The sequence below is a fragment of the Dendrobates tinctorius genome, unplaced genomic scaffold (genome assembly GCF_039654945.1).
Source record: "Dendrobates tinctorius isolate UK_male_01 unplaced genomic scaffold, ASM3965494v1 ptg000022l, whole genome shotgun sequence".
Classification (NCBI taxonomy): domain Eukaryota; kingdom Metazoa; phylum Chordata; class Amphibia; order Anura; family Dendrobatidae; genus Dendrobates; species Dendrobates tinctorius.
The window spans coordinates 45257749-45284853 of record NW_027361690.1 but is presented as its reverse complement, the minus strand read 5'-3'; the positions used below and the strand labels follow the sequence as shown (position 1 = coordinate 45284853).

The window sequence follows — 27105 nt, the reverse complement described above, 5'->3', positions numbered from 1 at the left end:
GGAGATATTTTTGAGCTGGAGGCGACAGGAGGTGGAAAGAGCTTGGCTGTGCAGTTTGAAGGACAGGGCAGAGTCAAAGGTTACTCCAAGGCAGCGGACTTCCGTTACAAGGGAAAATGTGATGTCATTAATTGTGATAGATAGATCAGGTAAGGAAGATCTGTGAGATGGAGGAAAGATGATGAGTTCAGATTTGTCCACATTGAGTTTGAGGAAGCGAGAGGAGAAGAAGGAGGATATGGCTGATAGGCACTCTGGGATTCTGGACAGCAGAGAGTTGATGTCTGGGCCAGAGAGGTAGATCTGAGTATCATCGGCATAAAGGTGGTACTGGAATCCATGGGACTTTATGAGTTGTCCCAGGCCAAGTGTATAGATTGAGAAGAGTAGAGGTCCTAGAACAGAGCCTTGGGGGACTCCAACAGAGAGAGGGTGGGATGAGGAGGTAGTGTGGGAATGGGAGACGTTGAATGTGCGGTTGGAAAGGTATGAGGGGATCCAGGATAGGGCGAGGTCTTTGGTGCCAAAGGAGGAGAGGATCTGTAGTAGGAGGCAGTGGTTAACTGTGTTGAAAGCAGAGGACAGGTCTATAAGGAGGAGTATAGAGTATTGTCCGTTAGCTTTGGCTGAAAGTAGGTCATTAATTTTGGTCAGTGCAGTTTCAGTGGAATGGTGGGGACGGAAACCAGGAGTTTAGAAGTAAATGAGAGCAACGATATTGGGCGATAGCTGGACATAGCGGTTGGGTCGAGGGTTGGCTTTTTAAGGATAGGTGTGATTGTGGCATGTTTGAAAGCAGAAGGGAAGGTACCAGAAGTTAGTGATAGGTTGAAGAGGTGGGTTAGGGTTGAGATACGAGTGGTTGTGATGTTGGGGAGGAGGTGGGATGGGGTCGAGTGCACAAGTGGTGAGGTGTGATTTGGAGAGGAGACAAGCTCCCTTTCAGTGATGTTGGAGAGGGAGGTTATGGGATTTGGGCATTGGTCTGGTATATAAAGGGGTTGTGGTGGTTGAATAAAGACTTGCCTTGTTTGGTCGATCTTATTTTTGAAGTGTATTGCGGAGTCCTCAGCAGAGATGAGGGAGGTTGAGGAGGCAGTGGTGAGCGGAGGAGGGAGTTAAAGGTTTTGAATAACTGTTTGGGGTTGTAGGATAGGGAAGATACAAGGGTTGTGAAGTAGGCCTGTTTAGCAGAGGTGAGGGCAGATTTGAAAGCGAGTGTTGCCTGTTTGAATGCAGTGAAATCATCTTGAGAAATCGTTTTCTTCCGAAGTTGCTCTGCAATCCTGGACACTTGCTGGGGCTTTTTAGTGATGTTATTGTGCCAGGGTTGTCTATTGATACGTCGCACTCTGCCATGAACGAGAGGGGCGACCGCATCAATAGCTGATGCGAGAGTGGCATTGTAGAAAGCAGTGGCACTGTGTGTATTGTGGAGTGAGGATATGGATGCCAGTGGTAGAATAGAGTCAGAGAGCGTGTGGGTGTCTAGGTGTGCAAGGTTTCTGCAGTGGTGCGCATTTTGCTGGACATGGGTGACAGGTGAGGAGGACAGGGATGAGCAAGTGAGTAGATGGTGGTCAAATAGAGAGAGAGGGGAGTTGTGAAGTTTGATAGAGAGCAGACATGGGTGAAGATCAGGTCTAATGTATGTCCGTCTGTGTGGCTGGCTGAGGAACACCACTGAGTAAGTCCAAAAGAAGAAGTAAGGGACAGAAGTTTGGAGGCTGTTGACAGAAGGGTATCAGTGGGGATGTTGAAGTCACCCATGATGAAAGTGGGAATGTCAGTGGAAAGAAAGTGAAGAAGCCAGGTCTCTTGATCAATAAAGGCAGTGGATCACAAGGAAATGGACAGCATGTGACTTAAATATGAGTGTCTGATCAAAGGGTCCGAATACTTATGACAATGAGATATTTCAGTTTTTATTTTTTAATAAATTTGCAAAAATGTCTACATCTCTGTTTTTTTTCAGTCAAGATGGGGTGCAGAGTGTACATTAATGAGAAAAAATGAACTTTTTTGAAATTACCAAATGGCTGCAGTGACAGAGATTGAAAAATTTAAAGGGGTCTGAATACTTTCCATTCTCATTATATACGCCATATGCTCTCTGTGCACCACCATCTATGGCAGGCACTGTACCCACTGCTAGGTATGTAGTGCCTGACATGGTGGCTCTGTGCCCACTGCTAGGTATATAGTGACATGGCGGCTCTGTACCCACTGCCAGGTATATAGTGACATGTTGGCTCTGTATCCACTGCTAGGTATGGCAGTGCCTGATATGGTGGCTCTGTGCCCACTGCTAGGTATATAGTGACATGGTGGCTCTGTGCCCACTGCTAGGTATGGCAGTGCCTGATATGGTGGCTCTGTGCCCACTGCTAGGTATATAGTGACATGGTGGCTCTGTGCCCACTGCTAGGTATATAGTGACATGGTGGCTCTGTGCCCACTGCTAGGTAGGGCAGTGCCTGATATGGTGGCTCTGTGCCCACTGCTAGGTATATAGTGACATGGTGGCTCTGTTCCCACTGCTAAGCATATAGTGACATGGTGGCTCTGTGCCCACTGCTAGGTATATAGTGACATGGTGGCTCTGTGCCACTGCTAGGTATATAGTGACATGGTGGCTCTGTGCCCACTGCTAGGTATATAGTGCCATGGTGGCTCTGTACCCACTGCTAGGTATATATTGACATGGCGGCTCTGTACCCACTGCTAGGTATGGTAGTGCCTGACATGGTGGCTCTGTACCCACTGCTAGGTATATAGTAACATGGTGGCTCTGTGCCCACTGCTAGGTATATAATGACATGGTGGCTCTGTACCCACTGCTAGGTATGGCAGTGCCTGACATGGTGGCTCTGTGCCAACTGCTAGGTATATAGTGACATGGTTGCTCTGTGCCCACTGCTAGGTATGGCAGTGCCTGACATGGTGGCTCTGTGCACACTGCTAGGTATATAGTGACATGGTGGCTCTGTGCCCACGGCTAGGTTTATAGTGACATGGTGGCTCTGTACCCACTGCTAGGCATATAGTGATATGGTGGCTCTGTACCCACTGCTAGGTATGGCAGTGCCTGACAGGGTGTAGATGTGGTCGGTAGTGCGGTGGTTTGGCATGAACCCTGCTTGGCTCTTGCTGAGGACGTTATGCTTGGTGAGGAAACTGAGGATCCTCTTGTTCAGGATGCTGTTGAACAGTTTTCCCAGGTTGCTGCTGACACATATTCCTCTGTAGTTGGCTGGGTCATACCTGTCCCCATTCTTGTGGATGGGTGTGATGAGGCCTTGATTCCAGGTAGGAGGGAAGTAGCCGGCACTTGCGGCCTGTATTTCTGGTGGGCTGTACTTCAGCATTTCTGGTAGGATTCCATCCAGGCCACGGGCTTTTCTACATCTTATGGAAGAGATTCTCTCTGCTACTTCCTGTAATGTAATAGGTGCATCCACGGGGTTTTGGAAATTTTTTACTTTTTGCTCCATTGCTTTTAGTTTTGCCATTATGTTTTCCTGTTCTTGGCTTAGTTCTTCCTTTGGAATGTCTTTATAGAGGTCTCTGAAGTACTGGAGCCAGATGTTGCCATTTTGGATATGGATGTTGTTTTTCTTGTCTTTTGTGCCCATGTGGTTCCATAGTTCCCAGAAGGAGTTGTCTTGGAGGGCGTCTTGGAGTTGGTTAAATTTGGTGGAGATGTAACTCTGCTTCTTCCTCCTGAGGATGGTTTTGTACTGCCTTTGTATGGTTTCATAGGCTTCCCTCAGACCCGGGTGGTTGGGGTCTCTGTGTTTCTTGTTTGAGGCTGTTCTCAGGGTCTTCCGTATGGCTTTACATTCTCTGTCATACCATCCATTGATCTGTTTTTCTTTTGGTCTCTTGTAGTTGACTTTTTTAAGGTCGGACAGTCTGGCCATTGCATAGAATATATTGTTGAGGTCTTTTGCAGCTTGACTCACTCCCTTTGGGTTAGGCTGGTACTCGTAGTTGTAGAAGTGGTGGAGTATCCGCTGTATTTCAGGTCTGCTGGGAACCTCTTTATACTTTAATGCCGACGTTTTGTGCCATTTATAGGATGGAGGCCGGGTGAAGAGGCCGCTCTGCTGTGGCTTTTGAGTGGATGGTTTGTCTGTAGATTTCAGGTACAGAAGAAGTTGGTTGTGGTCTGACAGGTGCGTTTGTGGGGAGACTATGAAGGCGCTGATATTTGCCAGGTTCATATCTGTAATGGCATAGTCTACTACACTCCTCCCTACATGGGAGTTTAGTGTGCACCTCCCTAAGGAGTCTCCTTTGGTTTGTCCGTTAAGAATATGAAGTCCTAAACTTCTGCATACATTCAGGAGCTTTTTACCACTTTTGTTGACTGTACTGTCATAGCTGTTTCTCTCTGTGACTACTGAGTCTTGGCCGTCATTCTCTGCTCCAAATATGTAGATGTTCCCATCCGTGGTCAGGAAGTCATTTTCTCTCCCTGTTCTTGCATTGAGGTCTCCAAAGATGAGAACTTTGCCCAGGCCCTGATAGTGGGCGGCTTCTCTTTGTAAGATCTCGAAGCAGTCTGGATTGAAGTAGGGTGACTCTGGCGGTAGTATATAGGTGGCGCAGAGATAGACATCAGACTGAGAGGTGAGGATGGAGCTGCTGATCCTGATCCATATGTGGCTGCCTCCTCTCTTCACCGGTTTGATGTACTGGTGGAGCTCCTCTTTATGCCAGATCAGTATTCCTCCTGAGCTCCGGCTCTGTTTGATGCTTTTATTTTTCAGGGCAGGGACAGAGATTTCCCTGTATCCGATGGGCACCAGAGATTCGTCTTCAGCTCTGGTCCATGTTTCCAGGAGGATCTGAATGTCTATATTTCTCAGTCTTTGTATAAAGTCCAGGGTCATTTGTTTTACATCCAAAGGCCGAGGTGTTGAGACCCTGAATATTCCAGCTGCTGATTGTAAGTGAGGTCATTTTTTTTTTCTATATATCTTGGGTGTATATACCTTGTAATGAGTATGGCTGTGTAGGACACACCGGATCTCTGACTGGTTTATTAATGGTGTTGTTTCCGTCCTGCTCGGTATATAGTGACATGGTGGCTCTGTGCCCACTGCTCGGTATATAGTGACATGGTGGCTCTGTGCCCACTGCTAGGTATATAGTGACATGGTGGCTCTGTGCCCACTGCTAGGTATATAGTGACATGGTGGCTCTGTGCCCACTGCTCGGTACATAGTGACATGGTGGCTCTGTGCCCACTGCTAGGTATATAGTGACATGGTGGCTCTGTGCCCACTGCTCGGTATATAGTGACATGGTGGCTCTGTGCCCACTGCTCGGTATATAGTGACATGGTGGCTCTGTGCCCACTGCTCGGTATATAGTGACATGGTGGCTCTGTGTCCACTGCTCGGTATATAGTGACACGGTGGCTCTGTGCCCACTGGTCGGTATATAGTGACATGGTGGCTCTGTGCCCACTGCTCGGTATATAGTGACATGGTGGCTCTGTGCCCACTGCTAGGTATATAGTGACATGGTGGCTCTGTGCCCACTGCTCGGTATATAGTGACATGGTGGCTCTGTGCCCACTGCTAGGTATATAGTGACACGGTGGCTCTGTGCCCACTGCTCGGTATATAGTGACACGGTGGCTCTGTGTCCACTGCTCGGTATATAGTGACATGGTGGCTCTGTGCCCACTGGTCGGTATATAGTGACATGGTGGCTCTGTGCCCACTGCTCGGTATATAGTGACATGGTGGCTCTGTGCCCACTGCTCGGTATATAGTGACATGGTGGCTCTGTGCCCACTGCTCGGTATATAGTGACATGGTGGCTCTGTGCCCACTGCTCGGTATATAGTGACATGGTGGCTCTGTGCCCACTGCTCGGTATATAGTGACATGGTGGCTCTGTGCCCACTGCTCGGTATATAGTGACATGGTGGCTCTGTGCCCACTGCTCGGTATATAGTGACATGGTGGCTCTGTGCCCACTGCTCGGTATATAGTGACATGGTGGCTCTGTGTCCACTGCTCGGTATATAGTGACATGGTGGCTCTGTGCCCACTGCTCGGTATATAGTGACATGGTGGCTCTGTGCCCACTGCTCGGTATATAGTGACATGGTGGCTCTGTGCCCACTGCTCGGTATATAGTGACATGGTGGCTCTGTGCCCACTGCTCGGTATATAGTGACATGGTGGCTCTGTGCCCACTGCTCGGTATATAGTGACATGGTGGCTCTGTGCCCACTGCTCGGTATATAGTGACATGGTGGCTCTGTGCCCACAGCTCGGTATATAGTGACATGGTGGCTCTGTGCCCACTGCTCGGTATATAGTGACATGGTGGCTCTGTGCCCACTGCTCGGTATATAGTGACATGGTGGCTCTGTGCCCACTGCTCGGTATATAGTGACATGGTGGCTCTGTGCCCACAGCTCGGTATATAGTGACATGGTGGCTCTGTGCCCACTGCTCGGTATATAGTGACATGGTGGCTCTGTGCCCACTGCTCGGTATATAGTGACATGGTGGCTCTGTGCCCACTGCTCGGTATATAGTGACATGGTGGCTCTGTGCCCACTGCTCGGTATATAGTGACATGGTGGCTCTGTGCCCACTGCTCGGTATATAGTGACATGGTGGCTCTGTGCCCACTGCTAGGTATATAGTGACATGGTGGCTCTGTGCCCACTGCTCGGTATATAGTGACATGGTGGCTCTGTGCCCACTGCTCGGTATATAGTGACATGGTGGCTCTGTGCCCACTGCTCGGTATATAGTGACATGGTGGCTCTGTGCCCACTGCTAGGTATATAGTGACATGGTGGCTCTGTGCCCACTGCTCGGTATATAGTGACATGGTGGCTCTGTGCCCACTGCTCGGTATGTAGTGACATGGTGGCTCTGTGCCCACTGCTAGGTATGTAGTGACATGGTGGCTCTGTGCCCACTGCTCGGTATATAGTGACATGGTGGCTCTGTGCCCACTGCTCGGTATATAGTGACATGGTGGCTCTGTGCCCACTGCTCGGTATATAGTGACATGGTGGCTCTGTGCCCACTGCTAGGTATATAGTGACATGGTGGCTCTGTGCCCACTGCTCGGTATATAGTGACATGGTGGCTCTGTGCCCACTGCTCGGTATATAGTGACATGGTGGCTCTGTGCCCACTGCTCGGTATATAGTGACATGGTGGCTCTGTGTCCACTGCTCGGTATATAGTGACATGGTGGCTCTGTGCCCACTGCTCGGTATATAGTGACATGGTGGCTCTGTGCCCACTGCTCGGTATATAGTGACATGGTGGCTCTGTGCCCACTGCTCGGTATATAGTGACATGGTGGCTCTGTGCCCACTGCTCGGTATATAGTGACATGGTGGCTCTGTGCCCACTGCTCGGTATATAGTGACATGGTGGCTCTGTGCCCACTGCTCGGTATATAGTGACATGGTGGCTCTGTGCCCACTGCTCGGTATATAGTGACATGGTGGCTCTGTGTCCACTGCTCGGTATATAGTGACATGGTGGCTCTGTGCCCACTGCTCGGTATATAGTGACATGGTGGCTCTGTGCCCACTGCTCGGTATATAGTGACATGGTGGCTCTGTGCCCACTGCTCGGTATATAGTGACATGGTGGCTCTGTGCCCACTGCTCGGTATATAGTGACATGGTGGCTCTGTGCCCACTGCTCGGTATATAGTGACATGGTGGCTCTGTGCCCACTGCTCGGTATATAGTGACATGGTGGCTCTGTGCCCACTGCTCGGTATATAGTGACATGGTGGCTCTGTGCCCACTGCTCGGTATATAGTGACATGGTGGCTCTGTGCCCACTGCTCGGTATATAGTGACATGGTGGCTCTGTGCCCACTGCTAGGTATATAGTGACATGGTGGTTCTGTGTCCACTGCTCGGTATATAGTGACATGGTGGTTCTGTGTCCACTGCTCGGTATATAGTGACATGGTGGCTCTGTGCCCACTGCTCGGTATATAGTGACATGGTGGCTCTGTGCCCACTGCTCGGTATATAGTGACATGGTGGCTCTGTGCCCACTGCTCGGTATATAGTGACATGGTGGCTCTGTGCCCACTGCTCGGTATATAGTGACATGGTGGCTCTGTGCCCACTGCTCGGTATATAGTGACATGGTGGCTCTGTGCCCACTGCTAGGTATATAGTGACATGGTGGCTCTGTGCCCACTGCTAGGTATATAGTGACATGGTGGCTCTGTGCCCACTGCTCGGTATATAGTGACATGGTGGCTCTGTGCCCACTGCTCGGTATATAGTGACATGGTGGCTCTGTGCCCACTGCTCGGTATATAGTGACATGGTGGCTCTGTGCCCACTGCTCGGTATATAGTGACATGGTGGCTCTGTGCCCACTGCTCGGTATATAGTGACATGGTGGCTCTGTGCCCACTGCTAGGTATATAGTGACATGGTGGCTCTGTGCCCACTGCTCGGTATATAGTGACATGGTGGCTCTGTGCCCACTGCTCGGTATATAGTGACATGGTGGTATACACAGCACACACTGTCAGTCTCGCCTTTCCATTAGTAATCGTGGTGTGGCTGCCGTCTCCTTCCCTCCCAGGTGACAGGCAGGAGCTGTCAGCCCCGGGCTCTCCCCGGCACGGTCCCCGCTGTCCCCGGCCCCTCCTCCACACCTCTGCTGTCCGTCTAGGTAGCATCTCTGTTTGCTTTTCCCTCTGCTCCCTGGTTGGAGAGAGGCAGTGACTGAGCTCCCGGCCCTTCCATACTGAGCTGTCCGTCCCTGAGCTCCAGGCAGAGTCCGGGGAAAGGGAAGGGGCTGCCACCCTGGCCAGAGACCCCCGAAGGAGGGATGGAGGACCATTCCAGCCGGACCCAGAGCTCCTGAGGAGGGGAGGTGAGAGCCTGGGGCAGAGGTCCGGGGGGTGCACAGGGACACAGGGTTAGCGTCTCTCCCGGCCTCCTCCGGCTCCTCCCCGCCCCGTGTCTGCCGCCGGCTTCTCTTCCTCTGTGTCCGGGGAGGCAGAGTCAATAAAGACAAGTCCGCGGCGCGGGCAGGACGGCTGCGGCCAGTGCTGGGAAAACTGCCACCAATAGTCTCAGCGACATCTGATGGCAAAGTCTCCCAGGAGAAGAGAAAGCTCCCAAATGTAGAGAGAGCCCCAGAATCACTGACCGGGCACCACTGCCAGGGCTGAGTGTCTGCACATAGTATGGAGGAGCATTGCAGCAAGGGAGAAAACCCAACGACAGGAATGGCCATAATTATACACACACACACACATATATATATATATATATATATACACACACATATATATACACAGAGATATACACAGAGATATATATACACAGAGATATATACACATATATACACACAGAGATATATACACACACATATATATACACAGAGATATATATACACAGAGATATATATACACAGAGATATATACACACACATATATATACACAGAGATATATATACACAGAGATATATATACACAGAGATATATATACACAGAGATATATACACACACATATATATACACAGAGATATATATACACAGAGATATATATACACAGAGATATATACACACATATATATATACACAGAGATATACACATATATATATACACAGAGGTATATATACACAGAGATATATATACACAGAGATATACACATATATATACACAGAGATATATATACACAGAGATATATACACAGAGATATATACACAGAGATATATATACACAGAGATATATACACAGAGATATATATACACAGAGATATATATACACAGAGATATACACAGAGATATATACACACATATATATACACAGAGATATATATACACAGAGATATATACACACATATATATACACAGAGATATATATACACAGAGATATATACACAGAGATATATACACAGAGATATATATACACAGAGATATATATACACAGAGATATACACAGAGATATATACACACATATATATATATATACACAGAGGTATATATACACAGAGATATATATACACACAGAGATATATATACACATACATAGCTACACGTTTTTTTGTCCACAACTAAAGTGTCTTGTAAAGCACCCGGTCGTCATTTAACAACTGAATATCACAATTGTCGCAGTCAGCGCAGGCTCATGTATAGCAGAGTGGAGCGTTTTCACAGTTGGAGCAAAGTGGAGTAGTTGCCTATGGCAACACCTCAGTAATAAGCTTTCCTTTTCCAAAGGTTCTCTGCAAAATAAGAGCTGGAATCTGATTGGTCGCCACGGTCGTTCACTCTCTACTCTTGTGTTGCAGCAGTTTTGATAACACTCCAGCCTTGTCAGTTCTACCTTTGTGGGACAGTCTCATTAACTGGACCCCAAAAGGCCAAGGATTAGCACAACCACTCCCATAAGTGGCCGTTCTTTGTTGTCCCTTTTCCTTATTTTGTGCAGTAAATGTTAAAGGGGTGGTGCAGTGTATGATATTGTGGACTTTTCCTCAGGATAGGTTCTGAATATATCAGTGGCGGTCTGATGACCCGCACCTTCTCCAATCAGCAGTTTCCGGCACCTGCAATGGCTGCTAATCACTGACTGATCTGTGCAGCACAGGCTGCAGCCAATGTGCGGTCACCCTGATGGAGAAAGAATGAGCAGCAACCACAGAGCGGCCATCCTGATGGAGAAAGGATGAGCAGCACCACAGAGCGGCCATCCTGATGGAGAAAGTATGAGCAGCACCACAGAGCGGCCGCCCTGATGGAGAAAGGATGAGCAGCACCACAGAGCGGCCATCCTGATGGAGAAAGTATGAGCAGTACCCACAGAGCGGCCGCCCTGATGGAGAAAGGATGAGCAGCACCACAGAGCAGCCGTCCTGATGGAGAAAAGATGAGCAGTACCCACAGAGCGGCCGCCCTGATGGAGAAAGTATGAGCAGCACCACAGAGCGGCCGCCCTGATGGAGAAAGAATGAGCAGCAACCACAGAGCGGCCGCCCTGATGGAGAAAGTATGAGCAGCACCACAGAGCGGGCGTCCTGATGGAGAAAGAATGAGCAGCAACCACAGAGCGGCCGCCCTGATGGAGAAGGGATGAGCAGCACCACAGAGCGGACGCCCTGTTGGAGAAAGGATGAGCAGCACCACAGAGCGGCCACCCTGATGGAGAAAAGATGAGCAGCAACCACAGAGCGGGCGTCCTGATGGAGAAAGTATGAGCAGTACCCACAGAGCGGCCACCCTGATGGAGAAAGGATGAGCAGTACCCACAGAGCAGCCGCCCTGATAAAGAAAGGATGAGCAGCACCCACAGAGCGGCCACCCTGATGGAGAAAGGATGAGCAGTACCCACAGAGCGGCCGCCCTGATGGTGAAAGGATGAGCAGTACCCACAGAGCGGCCGCCCTGATGGAGAAAGGATGAGCAGCACCCACAGAACGGGCGTCCTGATGGAGAAAGTATGAGCAGTACCCACAGAGCGGCCGCCCTGATGGAGAAAGTATGAGCAGCAACCACAGAGCGGCCGCCCTGATGGAGAAAAGATGAGCAGCACCACAGAGCGGCCACCCTGATGGAGAAGAGATGAGCAGCAACCACAGAGCGGGCGTCCTGATGGAGAAAAGATGAGCAGCACCACAGAGCGGCCGCCCTGATGGAGAAAACATGAGCAGCACCACAGAGCGGCCGTCCTGATGGAGAAAGTATGAGCAGTACCCACAGAGCGGCCGCCCTGATGGAGAAAGTATGAGCAGTACCCACAGAGCGGCCGCCCTGATGGAGAAAAGATGAGCAGCACCACAGAGCGGCCGTCCTGATGGAGAAAGTATGAGCAGTACCCACAGAGCGGCCGCCCTGATGGAGAAAAGATGAGCAGCACCACAGAGCGGCCGCCCTGTTGGAGAAAAGATGAGCAGCACCACAGAGCGGCCACCCTGATGGAGAAGAGATGAGCAGCAACCACAGAGCGGGCGTCCTGATGGAGAAAAGATGAGCAGCACCACAGAGCGGCCGCCCTGTTGGAGAAAAGATGAGCAGCACCACAGAGCGGCCACCCTGATGGAGAAGAGATGAGCAGCAACCACAGAGCGGCCGCCCTGATGGAGAAAAGATGAGCAGCACCACAGAGCGGCCGTCCTGATGAAGAAAGTATGAGCAGTACCCACAGAGCGGCCTCCCTGATGGAGAAAAGATGAGCAGCACCACAGAGCGGCCGCCCTGTTGGAGAAAAGATGAGCAGCACCACAGAGCGGCCACCCTGATGGAGAAGAGATGAGCAGCAACCACAGAGCGGCAGTCCTGATGGAGAAAAGATGAGCAGCACCACAGAGCGGCCACCCTGATGGAGAAAAGATGAGCAGCAACCACAGAGCGGGCGTCCTGATGGAGAAAGTATGAGCAGCACCACAGAACGGCCGCCCTGTTGGAGAAAAGATGAGCAGCACCACAGAGCGGCCACCCTGTTGGAGAAAGGATAAGCAGCAACCACAGAGCGGGCGTCCTGATGGAGAAAGGATGAGCAGCAACCACAGAGCGGCCACCCTGTTGGAGAAAGAATGAGCAGCAACCACAGAGCAGCCGTCCTGATGGAGAAAGAATGAGCAGCAACCACAGAGCGGCCGCCCTGATGGAGAAAGGATGAGCAGCACCACAGAGCAGCCATCCTGATGGAGAAAGGATGAGCAGCACCACAGAGAGGGCGTCCTGATGGAGAAAGTATGAGCAGTACCCACAGAGCGGCCGCCCTGATGGAGAAAGTATGAGCAGCAACCACAGAGCGGCCGCCCTGATGGAGAAAACATGAGCAGCACCACAGAGCGGCCGTCCTGATGGAGAAAGTATGAGCAGTACCCACAGAGCGGCCGCCCTGATGGAGAAAGTATGAGCAGTACCCACAGAGCGGCCGCCCTGATGGAGAAAAGATGAGCAGCACCACAGAGCGGCCGTCCTGATGGAGAAAGTATGAGCAGTACCCACAGAGCGGCCGCCCTGATGGAGAAAAGATGAGCAGCACCACAGAGCGGCCGCCCTGTTGGAGAAAAGATGAGCAGCACCACAGAGCGGCCACCCTGATGGAGAAGAGATGAGCAGCAACCACAGAGCGGGCGTCCTGATGGAGAAAAGATGAGCAGCACCACAGAGCGGCCACCCTGATGGAGAAAAGATGAGCAGCAACCACAGAGCGGGCGTCCTGATGGAGAAAGTATGAGCAGCACCACAGAGCGGCCGCCCTGATGGAGAAAGAATGAGCAGCAACCACAGAGCGGCCGCCCTGATGGAGAAAGTATGAGCAGCGCCACAGAGCGGGCGTCCTGATGGAGAAAGAATGAGCAGCAACCACAGAGCGGCCGCCCTGATGGAGAAAGGATGAGCAGCACCACAGAGCGGACGCCCTGTTGGAGAAAGGATGAGCAGCACCACAGAGCGGCCACCCTGATGGAGAAAAGATGAGCAGCAACCACAGAGCGGGCGTCCTGATGGAGAAAGTATGAGCAGTACCCACAGAGCAGCCGCCCTGATGGAGAAAGGATGAGCAGTACCCACAGAGCGGCCGCCCTGATAAAGAAAGGATGAGCAGCACCCACAGAGCGGCCACCCTGATGGAGAAAGTATGAGCAGTACCCACAGAGCGGCCGCCCTGATGGAGAAAGTATGAGCAGCAACCACAGAGCGGCCGCCCTGATGGAGAATACATGAGCAGCACCACAGAGCGGCCGTCCTGATGGAGAAAGTATGAGCAGTACCCACAGAGCGGCCGCCCTGATGGAGAAAGTATGAGCAGTACCCACAGAGCGGCCGCCCTGATGGAGAAAGGATGAGCAGTACCCACAGAGCGGCCGCCCTGATGGAGAAAGGATGAGCAGCACCCACAGAGCGGGCGTCCTGATGGAGAAAGTATGAGCAGTACCCACAGAGCGGCCGCCCTGATGGAGAAAGTATGAGCAGCAACCACAGAGCGGCCGCCCTGATGGAGAAAACATGAGCAGCACCACAGAGCGGCCGTCCTGATGGAGAAAGTATGAGCAGTACCCACAGAACGGCCGCCCTGATGGAGAAAGTATGAGCAGTACCCACAGAGCGGCCGCCCTGATGGAGAAAAGATGAGCAGCACCACAGAGCGGCCGTCCTGATGGAGAAAGTATGAGCAGTACCCACAGAGCGGCCGCCCTGATGGAGAAAAGATGAGCAGCACCACAGAGCGGCCGCCCTGTTGGAGAAAAGATGAGCAGCACCACAGAGCGGCCACCCTGATGGAGAAGAGATGAGCAGCAACCACAGAGCGGGCGTCCTGATGGAGAAAAGATGAGCAGCACCACAGAGCGGCCACCCTGATGGAGAAAAGATGAGCAGCAACCACAGAGCGGGCGTCCTGATGGAGAAAGTATGAGCAGCACCACAGAACGGCCGCCCTGTTGGAGAAAAGATGAGCAGCACCACAGAGCGGCCACCCTGTTGGAGAAAGGATAAGCAGCAACCACAGAGCGGGCGTCCTGATGGAGAAAGGATGAGCAGCAACCACAGAGCGGCCACCCTGTTGGAGAAAGAATGAGCAGCAACCACAGAGCAGCCGTCCTGATGGAGAAAGAATGAGCAGCAACCACAGAGCGGCCGCCCTGATGGAGAAAGGATGAGCAGCACCACAGAGCAGCCATCCTGATGGAGAAAGGATGAGCAGCACCACAGAGCAGCCGTCCTGATGGAGAAAGAATGAGCAGCAACCACAGAGCGGACGCCCTGTTGGAGAAAGGATGAGCAGCACCACAGAGCGGCCACCCTGATGGAGAAAGTATGAGCAGCACCACAGAGCGGTTGTCCTGATGGAGAAAGTATGAGCAGCAACCACAGAGCGGGCGTCCTGATGGAGAAAGTATGAGCAGCACCACAGAGCGGCCGTCCTGATGGAGAAAGTATGAGCAGCAACCACAGAGCGGGCGTCCTGATGGAGAAAGTATGAGCAGCACCACAGAACGGCCGCCCTGTTGGAGAAAAGATGAGCAGCACCACAGAGCGGCCACCCTGTTGGAGAAAGGATGAGCAGCACCCACAGAGCGGCCACCCTGATGGAGAAAGTATGAGCAGTACCCACAGAGCGGCCGCCCTGATGGAGAAAGTATGAGCAGCACCACAGAACGGCCGCCCTGTTGGAGAAAAGATGAGCAGCACCCACAGAGCGGCCACCCTGATGGAGAAAGTATGAGCAGTACCCACAGAGCGGCCGCCCTGATGGAGAAAGTATGAGCAGCAACCACAGAGCGGCCGCCCTGATGGAGAATACATGAGCAGCACCACAGAGCGGCCGTCCTGATGGAGAAAGTATGAGCAGTACCCACAGAGCGGCCGCCCTGATGGAGAAAGTATGAGCAGTACCCACAGAGCGGCCGCCCTGATGGAGAAAGGATGAGCAGTACCCACAGAGCGGCCGCCCTGATGGAGAAAGGATGAGCAGCACCCACAGAGCGGGCGTCCTGATGGAGAAAGTATGAGCAGTACCCACAGAGCGGCCGCCCTGATGGAGAAAGTATGAGCAGCAACCACAGAGCGGCCACCCTGATGGAGAAAACATGAGCAGCACCACAGAGCGGCCGTCCTGATGGAGAAAGTATGAGCAGTACCCACAGAACGGCCGCCCTGATGGAGAAAGTATGAGCAGTACCCACAGAGCGGCCGCCCTGATGGAGAAAAGATGAGCAGCACCACAGAGCGGCCGTCCTGATGGAGAAAGTATGAGCAGTACCCACAGAGCGGCCGCCCTGATGGAGAAAAGATGAGCAGCACCACAGAGCGGCCGCCCTGTTGGAGAAAAGATGAGCAGCACCACAGAGCGGCCACCCTGATGGAGAAGAGATGAGCAGCAACCACAGAGCGGGCGTCCTGATGGAGAAAAGATGAGCAGCACCACAGAGCGGCCACCCTGATGGAGAAAAGATGAGCAGCAACCACAGAGCGGGCGTCCTGATGGAGAAAGTATGAGCAGCACCACAGAACGGCCGCCCTGTTGGAGAAAAGATGAGCAGCACCACAGAGCGGCCACCCTGTTGGAGAAAGGATAAGCAGCAACCACAGAGCGGGCGTCCTGATGGAGAAAGGATGAGCAGCAACCACAGAGCGGCCACCCTGTTGGAGAAAGAATGAGCAGCAACCACAGAGCAGCCGTCCTGATGGAGAAAGAATGAGCAGCAACCACAGAGCGGCCGCCCTGATGGAGAAAGGATGAGCAGCACCACAGAGCAGCCATCCTGATGGAGAAAGGATGAGCAGCACCACAGAGCAGCCGTCCTGATGGAGAAAGAATGAGCAGCAACCAAAGAGCGGACGCCCTGTTGGAGAAAGGATGAGCAGCACCACAGAGCGGCCACCCTGATGGAGAAAGTATGAGCAGCACCACAGAGCGGTTGTCCTGATGGAGAAAGTATGAGCAGCAACCACAGAGCGGGCGTCCTGATGGAGAAAGTATGAGCAGCACCACAGAGCGGCCGTCCTGATGGAGAAAGTATGAGCAGCAACCACAGAGCGGGCGTCCTGATGGAGAAAGTATGAGCAGCACCACAGAACGGCCGCCCTGTTGGAGAAAAGATGAGCAGCACCACAGAGCGGCCACCCTGTTGGAGAATGGATAAGCAGCAACCACAGAGCGGGCGTCCTGATGGAGAAAGTATGAGCAGCACCACAGAACGGCCGCCCTGTTGGAGAAAGGATGAGCAGCACCACAGAGCGGCCACCCTGTTGGAGAAAGGATAAGCAGCAACCACAGAGCGGGCGTCCTGATGGAGAAAGTATGAGCAGCACCACAGAACGGCCGCCCTGTTGGAGAAAGTATGAGCAGCACCACAGAGCGGCCACCCTGTTGGAGAAAAGATGAGCAGCACCACAGAGCGGCCACCCTGTTGGAGAAAGGATAAGCAGCAACCACAGAGCGGGCGTCCTGATGGAAAAGTATGAGCAGCACCACAGAACGGCCGCCCTGTTGGAGAAAGGATGAGCAGCACCACAGAGCGGCCGCCCTGATGGAGAAAGAATAAGCAGCAACCACAGAGCGGACGCCCTGTTGGCGAAAGGATGAGCAGCACCACAGAGCAGCCGCCCTGATGGAGAAAGGATGAGCAGCACCACAGAGAGGCCGCCCTGATGGAGAAAGGATGAGCAGCACCACAGAGCGGCCGCTGCTGCCCCGGAGCTGGGTGTACTTCATTTTATATGGGATTCTTAATTAATGAAACTGGGGATTGTGCGAAAGTGGACAAGCCCTTTATGAAAAGTGAATATTATATGACAACCCCTTTAAGCATGGGTGAACTATCTGTTTGAGAATGTGACTCAACTTACATAAAACCAGATTTCGGCAAAAACTTCTCACCGCCATTTTTCTCTTGAGAAACATGGTGTGGCCGTGGAGTAATACAGATTGCAGATTGAGGACCTCAGCAGCCCTTTCTTTTTGCAATGTAAGAACGGTAATTTGGGCAGCGCTTCGTAAATAGAACGTTTGGGCATAAATTGACCAATTTCTTGCAGAATATCTTCCTACCCCCTGATAAGTGAAGGGTCCGTCCGCTGCATTACTGTTTTACGTGATATGATCCTTTCATGTGTCTTGCCTGCATCTGCGGCTGACTACTGACTACACCGCTCTGCTATTTGATCCGTCTTCCAGATGGCTTTGTAGTTTCTGTCTGCAAAAGAGTTGGGTCATTATCTAGTTGTACTTGGGGTCTTATGTGCAGCATGTACACGCGGCCGTACAATCATCTGTCTTGTCTCGTACTCCATGAATCATTCACTTATGGATCTCATTTACAGACCCGCCGGGCGCCCAGCCTCCGCCAGTCCATATGCTGCAGGGATAGACTGAAGATTCACTATGAGATGCTGCACCTTTAAAGACAACAGACTACGCTACATTATCCACAGATGTCTTCAACCGCAGCGTGGCACCGCGTGGCATCAAGAAATGTACACGGGCACATCATGTCATCTCAAGGAGCCCCGGAGCCATGTGCAGGATGGGGGCACCCGCCTCTGCCTGGGACAGTTCCTAATGAGAAGACTGACCGTACCCCCACAGTCTCTGCCAGGGTCTTCATTGGCTGCCGTCTTCTTCATTTTGATGCTGCTGTCCCGGACGATCTGTGAAGCAGGAGACCCAAACTGTTAGTAAGCAGGATCTGGGTGATCTGGGGGGCAAGATAAAGAGCGCAGCGCCTGGTTTTAGTTTACGCTGCAAAAAGTAGTAGTCAGAGTTTGTGTAATGTGACTCTTCCCAGGGGTAAACCTCTGGGTCTACTGTAGGAAGGGGCTTGTCTCCAGAACAGTGCTCATCTAAAGCCACTTATACTGTCAGAGAAATCCAGATGTGCACAGAGCCCCAGGGAATTACCAGCTGTTTCTACATGGCCGCTGCAGACTGGGTACTCACTATGTTCTCCCAGTGACACAAACGTGTACAGTACTGGTATGCTACATGTCCCATGTACTGTTATGCCGATTCAGCATGAGAAAATAATCGCAGCATTCTGCGGGTGCATCTGAGAATAAGGTCACATGCATCTATAAAAGTCTAAGGGTGCATGTGAATCATCAGACTGCACTCAGACGTCATCCAAGTGCAGTACGACTACCGAGGATGACGGCAATAGAGGAGATGGAGAAATGACTTTCTCCGTCTCCTCCGCACCTGTGCTGCCATTCTCTCATGTGAGAGGATCAGAGCACGGACGCTCGGCTCATGCTCTAACTGAGACCCTGATTCCAGCGATGTCACTTACCGGGCTTCAGCAGGATATTATCACCAACGAGGACTTGTAAACCTGCTGCCTTATAGTCCTCCATATTCATGAGCTCTGTATAAACCTGCCCCCACAATGGATTGGCAGCTTTCTGCCTATGCACAGTGTACTTAGAAAGCTGCCAATCAGTGGTGTAGCCGGGGTTATACAGAGCTCAGTATTCAGAGAACAGATAGATCTGCAGCAGAGAAAACAGTGATTTTATCAGAATGGCAGCAAGCACCCCAGTAAGTGATACATCACTGGAATCAGGGTTTCTGCCCCTACACTATGCCACTCTCTCAAAACCCTAGTGATGGATTCCCTTTAAAAGTATGTTTACACAGAGTATTTCTAAATGCACATTAGATTAGACATTCCTCCACATACTTCATAAAAAACACTTTAAAGGGGTGGTCCACTACTTGGACATCCCCTTCTTAAATACTATATTCCCCAGTGTAAAATAACAGATACGCACCTCCTGGTCTCACGAGGCTTGTGTGACATTGCTTTGCCACGTGAGCACTATAGTCAGACAGTGGCCACTATTGGGCTGCGGTTTTCACACTTCCGAGGTTCGTCCAAAGGAAGTGTGACCACTGATTGTCTGCAGTGCTCACATGGCTTAATAATGTTTTGCAAGACCCAGGGCTTCCATTGCTGCAATGGCACCAGTGTCGGAGGTGAGTATCTGTTATTTTTATTTTTACACTGATAAACATAGTATTTGAGAAGTAGTTGTCCAAGTAGTGGACAAACCCTTTAAATACCCTTTAAAAAAAGCTTACTATTGCATTCAGTGCGAAAACTACAAGTTTATTTTCTAATGAGGTTTTACATAGGCAAAAAACAAGTTGTACATCACTTCTTTAATGCCGTATCCTTGTGGAACCAGCACCAAACTTGACACTGAAGTAAAAAGGCTGCAGAAACGGTTGGAAAAAATGCTTCAAAACCAGCATCAGAACTGAAAACCGCAATCAGGTGCAATTAAAAAAGACTCTGTATGACCATGCCATTGGGCACAATCCCACGGGACCCTTCCACTGCGACCTCCGTAATAAGGAGGGTCGATCCAATAGCTGGAATTATCCTGCCCTCAGTGTATCTGCAGTTTCCCGTTTCAGAGCTAGCACTCCGTAGAGGCCTTCAGTCTCTAATAGAGGCGGCAGGTGGGATTTATGAGCTGGGGTAATCCTGATGGTTTAATATATCATTTCTCAGGTAAGTCATCCTCTCGTTTTGTTAAATTTAGGTGAGATTTGATTACTTCAGCCATGTAACTGGGCCAATGATATAAGAAATTACAGAAACCATTAGGCCACACAATCTGTGCTACCCATATCTACCATATCGGAGAGGGATGCAGACCCCTTTGTGTCTCTGCTGTGGACACTAGTGGGGTCTTACCAATCCATTAAGTTCACTATCTACAGTGGGGCAAATAAGTATTTGATACACTGACAATTTGGCAAGTTTTCCTACCTACAAAGAATGGAGAGGTCTGTAATTTTTATCGTAGGTACACTTCAACTGTGAGAGACAGCATCTAAAAATAAAATCCAGAAAATCACATTGTATGATTTTTATATAATTAAATTGTATTTTGAAATAAGTATTTGATCATCTACCAATCAGCAAGAAATCTGGCTCTCACAAACAGCTAATTTTTCTTTAACAGCCCTCCTACTCTGCACTCATTACCTGTATTGATTGCACCTGTTTGAACTCGTTACCTGTATAAAAGACACCTGTCCACACATAATCAATCACACTTTAACCTCTCCACCATGGCCAAGTCCAAAGAGTTGTCTAAGGACACTAGGGACAAAATTATAGACCTGCACAAGGCTGGGACAGGCTACAGGACAATAGGCAAGCAGCTTGGTGAGAAGGCAACAACTATTGGCAGAATTATTAGAAAATGGAAGAAACACGATGATTGTCAATCTTCCTCGGTCCGGGACTCCATGCATGATCTCACCCTGTGGGGTAAAGATGATTCTGAGAAAGGTCAGGATTCAGCCCAGAACTGCAAGGGAAGACCTGGTCAATGACTTGAAGAGAGCTGGGATCACAGTCTCAAACATTACTGTTAGTAACACACTACACCATCATGGATTAAAATCATGCAGGGCACCCAAGGTCCCCCTGCTCACACCAGCACATTACCAGGCCCGTTTGAAGTTTGACAATGATCATCTGGATGGTCCAGAGGAGACATGGGAGAAGGTCATGTGATCAGATGAGTCCAAAATACTTTTTGGCATCAACACCACTCACCGTGTTTGGAGTAAGAAGGATGAGTACAACCACAAGAACACCGTCCCATCCATGAAGCATGGTGGGGGAAACATTATACACTGGGGGATCTTTTTTTGCAATGGAGACAGGATGACTGTACTTTATTGAAGGGTTGATGGATGAGGTCATGTATCACAAGATTTAGGCCAATAACCTCCTTCCTTCAGTAAGAGAATTGAAAATGGTTTATGGCTGGGTCTTCCAGCATGACAATGACCCGAAACACACAGCCAGGGCAACAAAGAAGTGGCTCTGTAAGAAGCATTTCAAGGTCTTGGTGTGGTCTAGTTAGTCTCCAGAGCTGAGCCCTTAGAAAAATTTTGGAAGGGAGCTGAAAGATCTGGCGATGATCTGTATGGAGGTGTGGGCCAAAATCCCTGTTGCAGTGTGTGCAAACTTGGTCAAGAACTACAGGAAACGTCTGACCTCTGTAATTTCAAACAAAAGGTTTCTTGTGAGTTCATTCTCTGGTTCACCAGTTGTGAGTTCTCCTTCCAGACTCCCTCTGGTGGTAGCAGGAGGTAGAGAAGCTGATTTGATCGGTGGAGATCTGCCACCTGAGAATGAGGATGACAATTGGATCTCAGGAGTCTCAGATAGGATTTAAGACAGCCAACGCCCTATTCAGTTGCTGGTGATTCCTTCTGGCTTGTCAGCTCTTGGTTTTCAGCTCTGTTCCAGTCATCTAAAGCTAAGTTTTTCTGCTAATGTTCACACTTGATTTTGTTGGTCTATTCATTTTTTTGGTGTGGTCAGCCAGCCCCTGCTGGGGGCTGTGCTGAATTTCCACTCTTATTTATCAGTATTTTGCCAATTGGCTTTTTGTCCCTTACTAGTTCGGTCTCTTTTTGCTCTGTCTCAGAATATTTCAGAGTGCTGATATAGTGGGAGAAGTCTAGTGACTTCAGGGTTAATTTTGCTATCAGAAGTGTTGGACATGATTTTTGTAGGGTTTTTTGCAGGTTGCAGACAGTATCTTTCCTTTCCTTTCCTGTCTAGTTAGTTTGAGCCCCATCATTTGCTCAGCCTATTTTCCTGCCTGTGTTTGTGCCTTCATCTTGTTTCACCATCAATACATGTGTGGGGGTTATCTATTCCTTTGGGGTCTGCTCAAGGGGCAGTTAGTTTTCCCTTTCCTTACTTTAGGCTTATTTAGTCCTCCGGCCGTGACGAGGCGTCTAGGAACATCGTAGGCCCCCTCCACGGCTACTGCTAGTTATGTGGTAAGATCAGGGATCTGCAATCTGCATAGTTACCAACCACTCTGGTTTTCTGTGACTTAGCTTGTTTTGCTTTTTTCTCCTCGGTGACCTATTCATAACAGTTTCTGTACCAAATATTACCGTACATTCTGCTTTTCTATTGTATCAAATACTTAATTTCATGCAATAAAATGCAAATGAATTATGTTAAAATCATAAAATGTGATTTTGTGGATTTCATTTTTAGATTCTGTCTCTCACAGTTGAAGTGTAAATACGATAAAAAATGACAGCCCTCTCCATTCTTTATAGGTAGGAAAACTTGCAAAATTGGCAGTGTATCAAATACTTATTTTCCCCACTGTATCTATGGAAAAATCACAGACTGCACTCTGGTGTGGGTAGATCAGGTGCCTGAGTATGCTTCCAATACGTGTATTTAGTAGCAGTAAAACTCGTCAGTCAAGGTGGCAAAAGCGCCTCCTGTTAGTGACTTTCGCCACAATACCTCAGCACAGACATACCTGTTTATCAGACTAACCAATTCTGTCCCTACAATTCCCACTGGCCATAGTGAGAATCACATACTCTCCATCACAGCAGTACAGCATTTATCTGATGAACGCCCATACGGGACCGAAACGTCATATCTGCCAGCTGTTAACTACGGACTAATCTGTTGGAAATAAACTCACAATTTTTGCCACGTATTCACCTTCAGTGTCGAGTTTTACTGCTACTAATTTCTATCTATAATCAGAATTGAAACTTTCCGTCGAATAGCAGATAAAGGCGGTTTTTTGAAAGCCCGTCTATGCTCCTTTAGAGGCCTTTGTACTCCTCTAATGGCCTCCCATGATAACTGTGCAGAATGTGAAGTCCTTGGTGCCTTGTAACTGGCCTTTTTAGTATATTTTGAGTAAAAGTAGACAATATGTTGTGGCAGAATTCCCTGCTAGCCGCCATCTGCTATAGTTTGTCTTGTCTTTCAGTAACAGATGGAGAACCAAGTGTTACATACATGTGACTTATGTGTCATTAGTGACAGCTGTGTCCCCGTACTTACCCACTTACACTACTTCCTAGAGAACTTATCAATATATGTAAGGTATTGGTTGATATTAAGGCCTTAATATGGAAGCTGGCAAACTGCGTCAAAGTTCCTTACTCTTGCCAGTCCTACTCTAACATGAAAACCTCAAAAAGAGGAAAAAATCCTCCAAAAAATTCAGATACAATCCAGACAGGCCTAAATGCATCTGCACTAATCCAGGGTGCAGCGGACCCAAGTAAAATGGCAGCTGCACAGGTGCATAAATACCAAATGAAACAGCCAGCCTACAATCAGGGATTGGCCGTGTGGTACACCAGTGCAGAAGAAATAATCCGCATGTGGCAGTGTTCACACGGAATGCAGGGCTTCCGTCTGGTTTGTATCTGAATTTTTTGGATGATTTTTTCCTATTTTTGAGGTTTTCATGTTAGAGTAGGACTGGCAAGTGTAAGGAACTTTGACGCAGTTTGCCAGCTTCTGTATTAAGGCCTTAATATCAACCAATACCTTACATATATTGATATGTTGTTTGTGCACTTTTTATATTTCTTTCAGGGTGCAGTTGGGCCCAAATGGTTCTGCAAACTTGTGGCCTCTGTTCACACGGGATGCATTCTAGTTGGCACTGGGCAGCCCCCATATATGGTGTTACTAAGAGGTTGTGAGCCAGAAGCCCTGCATTCCCTGTGTGAACACTGCCACATGCGGATTATTTCTTCTGCACTGGTGTACCACACGGCCAATCCCTGATTGTAGGCTGGCTGTTTCATTTGGTATTTATGCACCTGTGCAGCTGCCATTTTACTTGGGTCCGCTGCACCCTGGATTAGTGCAGATTAGAGTTGAGCGATACCGTCCGATACTTCAAAATATCGGATCGGAATGGATCGGCCGATCTTTAAAAAAAGTATCGGTATCGCCGATGCTGATACCGGAAGTCCCATTCAAGTCTATGAGACTTCCGGTATCGGAATTGGAAAAACCCTTTCCTGCCCTTGTACAGCCTCTCGGGGGTCTGTACGGGCCTTCCGGGGGTCTCTGCCGGCCTGCCGGGGGTCTGTGCCGGCCTGCCGGTGGGCTGTGCGGACTGCCCGGGGTCTGTGCACCCTGTGGGGGTCTGTACCGGCCTGCCGGGGGGCTGTGCCGGCCTGCCGGGGGGCTGTGCTGATGTCCGGGGGTCTGTGCAGGCATCGTCCGATGGGACTACAAGTCCCATCGGGCGATGCCTGCTACCATGACAGTGATTGACACATTAGCCAATGATGGGACAGTAGTAGTCCCATCATCCGGCTAATGTGTTGAATGTAAAAAAAAAAAAAAAAAATACTACATACATACATACTACATGCATGCTACATACATACTACATGCTACATACATACTACATACATACTACATATATACTACATGCATGCTACATACATGCTACATGCTACATACATACTACATATATACTACATGCATGCTACATACATACTACATACATACTACATGCTACATACATACTACATACATACTACATGCTACATACATACTACATACATACTACATATATACTACATGCATGCTACATACATACTACATGCATGCTACATACATACTACATGCTACATACATACTACATACATACTACATATATACTACATGCATGCTACATACATGCTACATGCTACATACATGCTACATACATACTACATATATACTACATGCATGCTACATACATACTACATACATACTACATGCTACATACATACTACATACATACTACATATATACTACATGCATGCTACATACATACTACATGCATGCTACATACATACTACATGCTACATACATACTACATACATACTACATATATACTACATGCATGCTACATACAGTCATATGTAAAAGTTTGGGCACCCCTATTAATGTTAACCTTTTTTCTTTATAACAATTTTGGTTTTTGCAACAGCTATTTCAGTTTCATATATCTAATAACTGATGGACTCAGTTATATTTCTGGATTCAAATGAGGTTTATTGTACTAACAGAAAATGTGCAATCTGCATTTAAACAAAATTTGACCGGTGCAAAAGTATGGGCACCCTTATCATTTTCTTGATTTGAACACTCCTAACTACTTTTTACTGACTTCCTGAAGCACTAAATTGGTTTTGTAACCTCATTGAGCTTTGAACTTCATAGCCAGGTGTATCAAATCATGAGAAAAGGTATTTAAAGTGGCCACTTGCAAGTAGTTCTCCTATTTGATTCTCCTATAAAGAGTGGCATCATGGGCTCCTCAAATCAACTCTCAAATGATCTGAAAACAAAGATTATTCAACATAGCTTTTCAGGGGAAGGATACAAAAAGTTGTCTCAGTGATTTAACCTGTCAGTTTCCACTGTGAGGAACATAGTAAGGAAATGGAAGAACACAGGTACCGTTCTTGTTAAGCCCAGAAGTGGCAGGCCAAGAAAAATATCAGAAAGGCAGAGAAGAAGAATGGTGAGAACAGTCAAGGACAATCCACAGACCACCTCCAAAGACCTGCAGCATCATCTTGCTGCAGATGGTGTCACTGTGCATCGGTCAACAATACAGCGCATGCATAACGCCTTTTTGTATGACCAAACAACTCAATCTTTGTTTCATCAGTCCACAGGACTTTCTTCCAAAATGTAACTGGCTTGTCCAAATGTGCTTTTGCATACCTCAGGCGACTCTATTTGTGGCGTGCTTGCAGAAACGGCTTCTTTCGCATCACTCTCCCATACAGCTTCTCCTTGTGCAAAGTGCGCTGTATTGTTGACCGATGCACAGTGACACCATCTGCAGCAAGATGATGCTGCAGGTCTTTGGAGGTGGTCTGTGGATTGTCCTTGACTGTTCTCACCATTCTTCTCTGCCTTTCTGATATTTTTCTTGGCCTGCCACTTCTGGGCTTAACAAGAACTGTACCTGTGTTCTTCCATTTCCTTACTATGTTCCTCACAGTGGAAACTGACAGGTTAAATCTCTGAGACAACTTTTTGTATCCTTCCCCTGAAAAGCTATGTTGAATAATCTTTGTTTTCAGATCATTTGAGAGTTGTTTTGAGGAGCCCATGATGCCACTCTTCATAGGAGAATCTAAAAGGAGAACTACTTGCAAGTGGCCACTTTAAATACCTTTTCTCATGATTTGATACACCTGGCTATGAAGTTCAAAGCTTAATGAGGTTACAAAACCAATTTAGTGCTTCAGGAAGTCAGTAAGAAGTAGTTAGGAGTGTTCAAATCAAGAAAATGATAAGGGTGCCCATACTTTTGCACCGGTCAAATTTTGTTTAAATGCAGATTGCACATTTTCTGTTAGTACAATAAACCTCATTTGAATCCAGAAATATAACTGAGTCCATCAGTTATTAGATATATGAAACTGAAATAGCTGTTGCAAAAACCAAAATTGTTATAAAGAAAAAAGGTTAACATTAATAGGGGTGCCCAAACTTTTACATATGACTGTACATGCTACATGCTACATACATACTACATATATACTACATGCATGCTACATGCTACATACATACTACATACATACTACATGCTACATACATACTACATACATACTACATGCTACATACATACTACATACATACTACATATATACTACATGCATGCTACATACATACTACATGCATGCTACATACATACTACATGCTACATACATACTACATACATACTACATGCATGCTACATACATACTACATGCTACATACATACTACATACATACTACA

At 48.7% G+C, this 27105-nt stretch overlaps 1 protein-coding gene across 2 annotated transcripts in view; it reads left to right on the top strand.

Annotated features, from left to right (window-relative positions):
- Positions 1–27105, top strand: part of LOC141084169 (cell surface hyaluronidase CEMIP2-like) — a 158746-nt gene that overhangs the window by 33115 nt on the left and 98526 nt on the right. The window contains exons 1-2 of one of the 2 annotated variants that reach the window (XM_073568664.1): positions 8790–8906; positions 17815–18164. In XM_073568664.1, coding sequence (XP_073424765.1) covers positions 17876–18164 — 289 coding nt within the window. In that variant the 5' untranslated portion in view covers positions 8790–8906; positions 17815–17875. Of the gene's footprint in view, positions 1–8789; positions 8907–17814; positions 18165–27105 lie in introns of those variants that run through there. The other variant, XM_073568665.1, reaches the window with a different exon arrangement.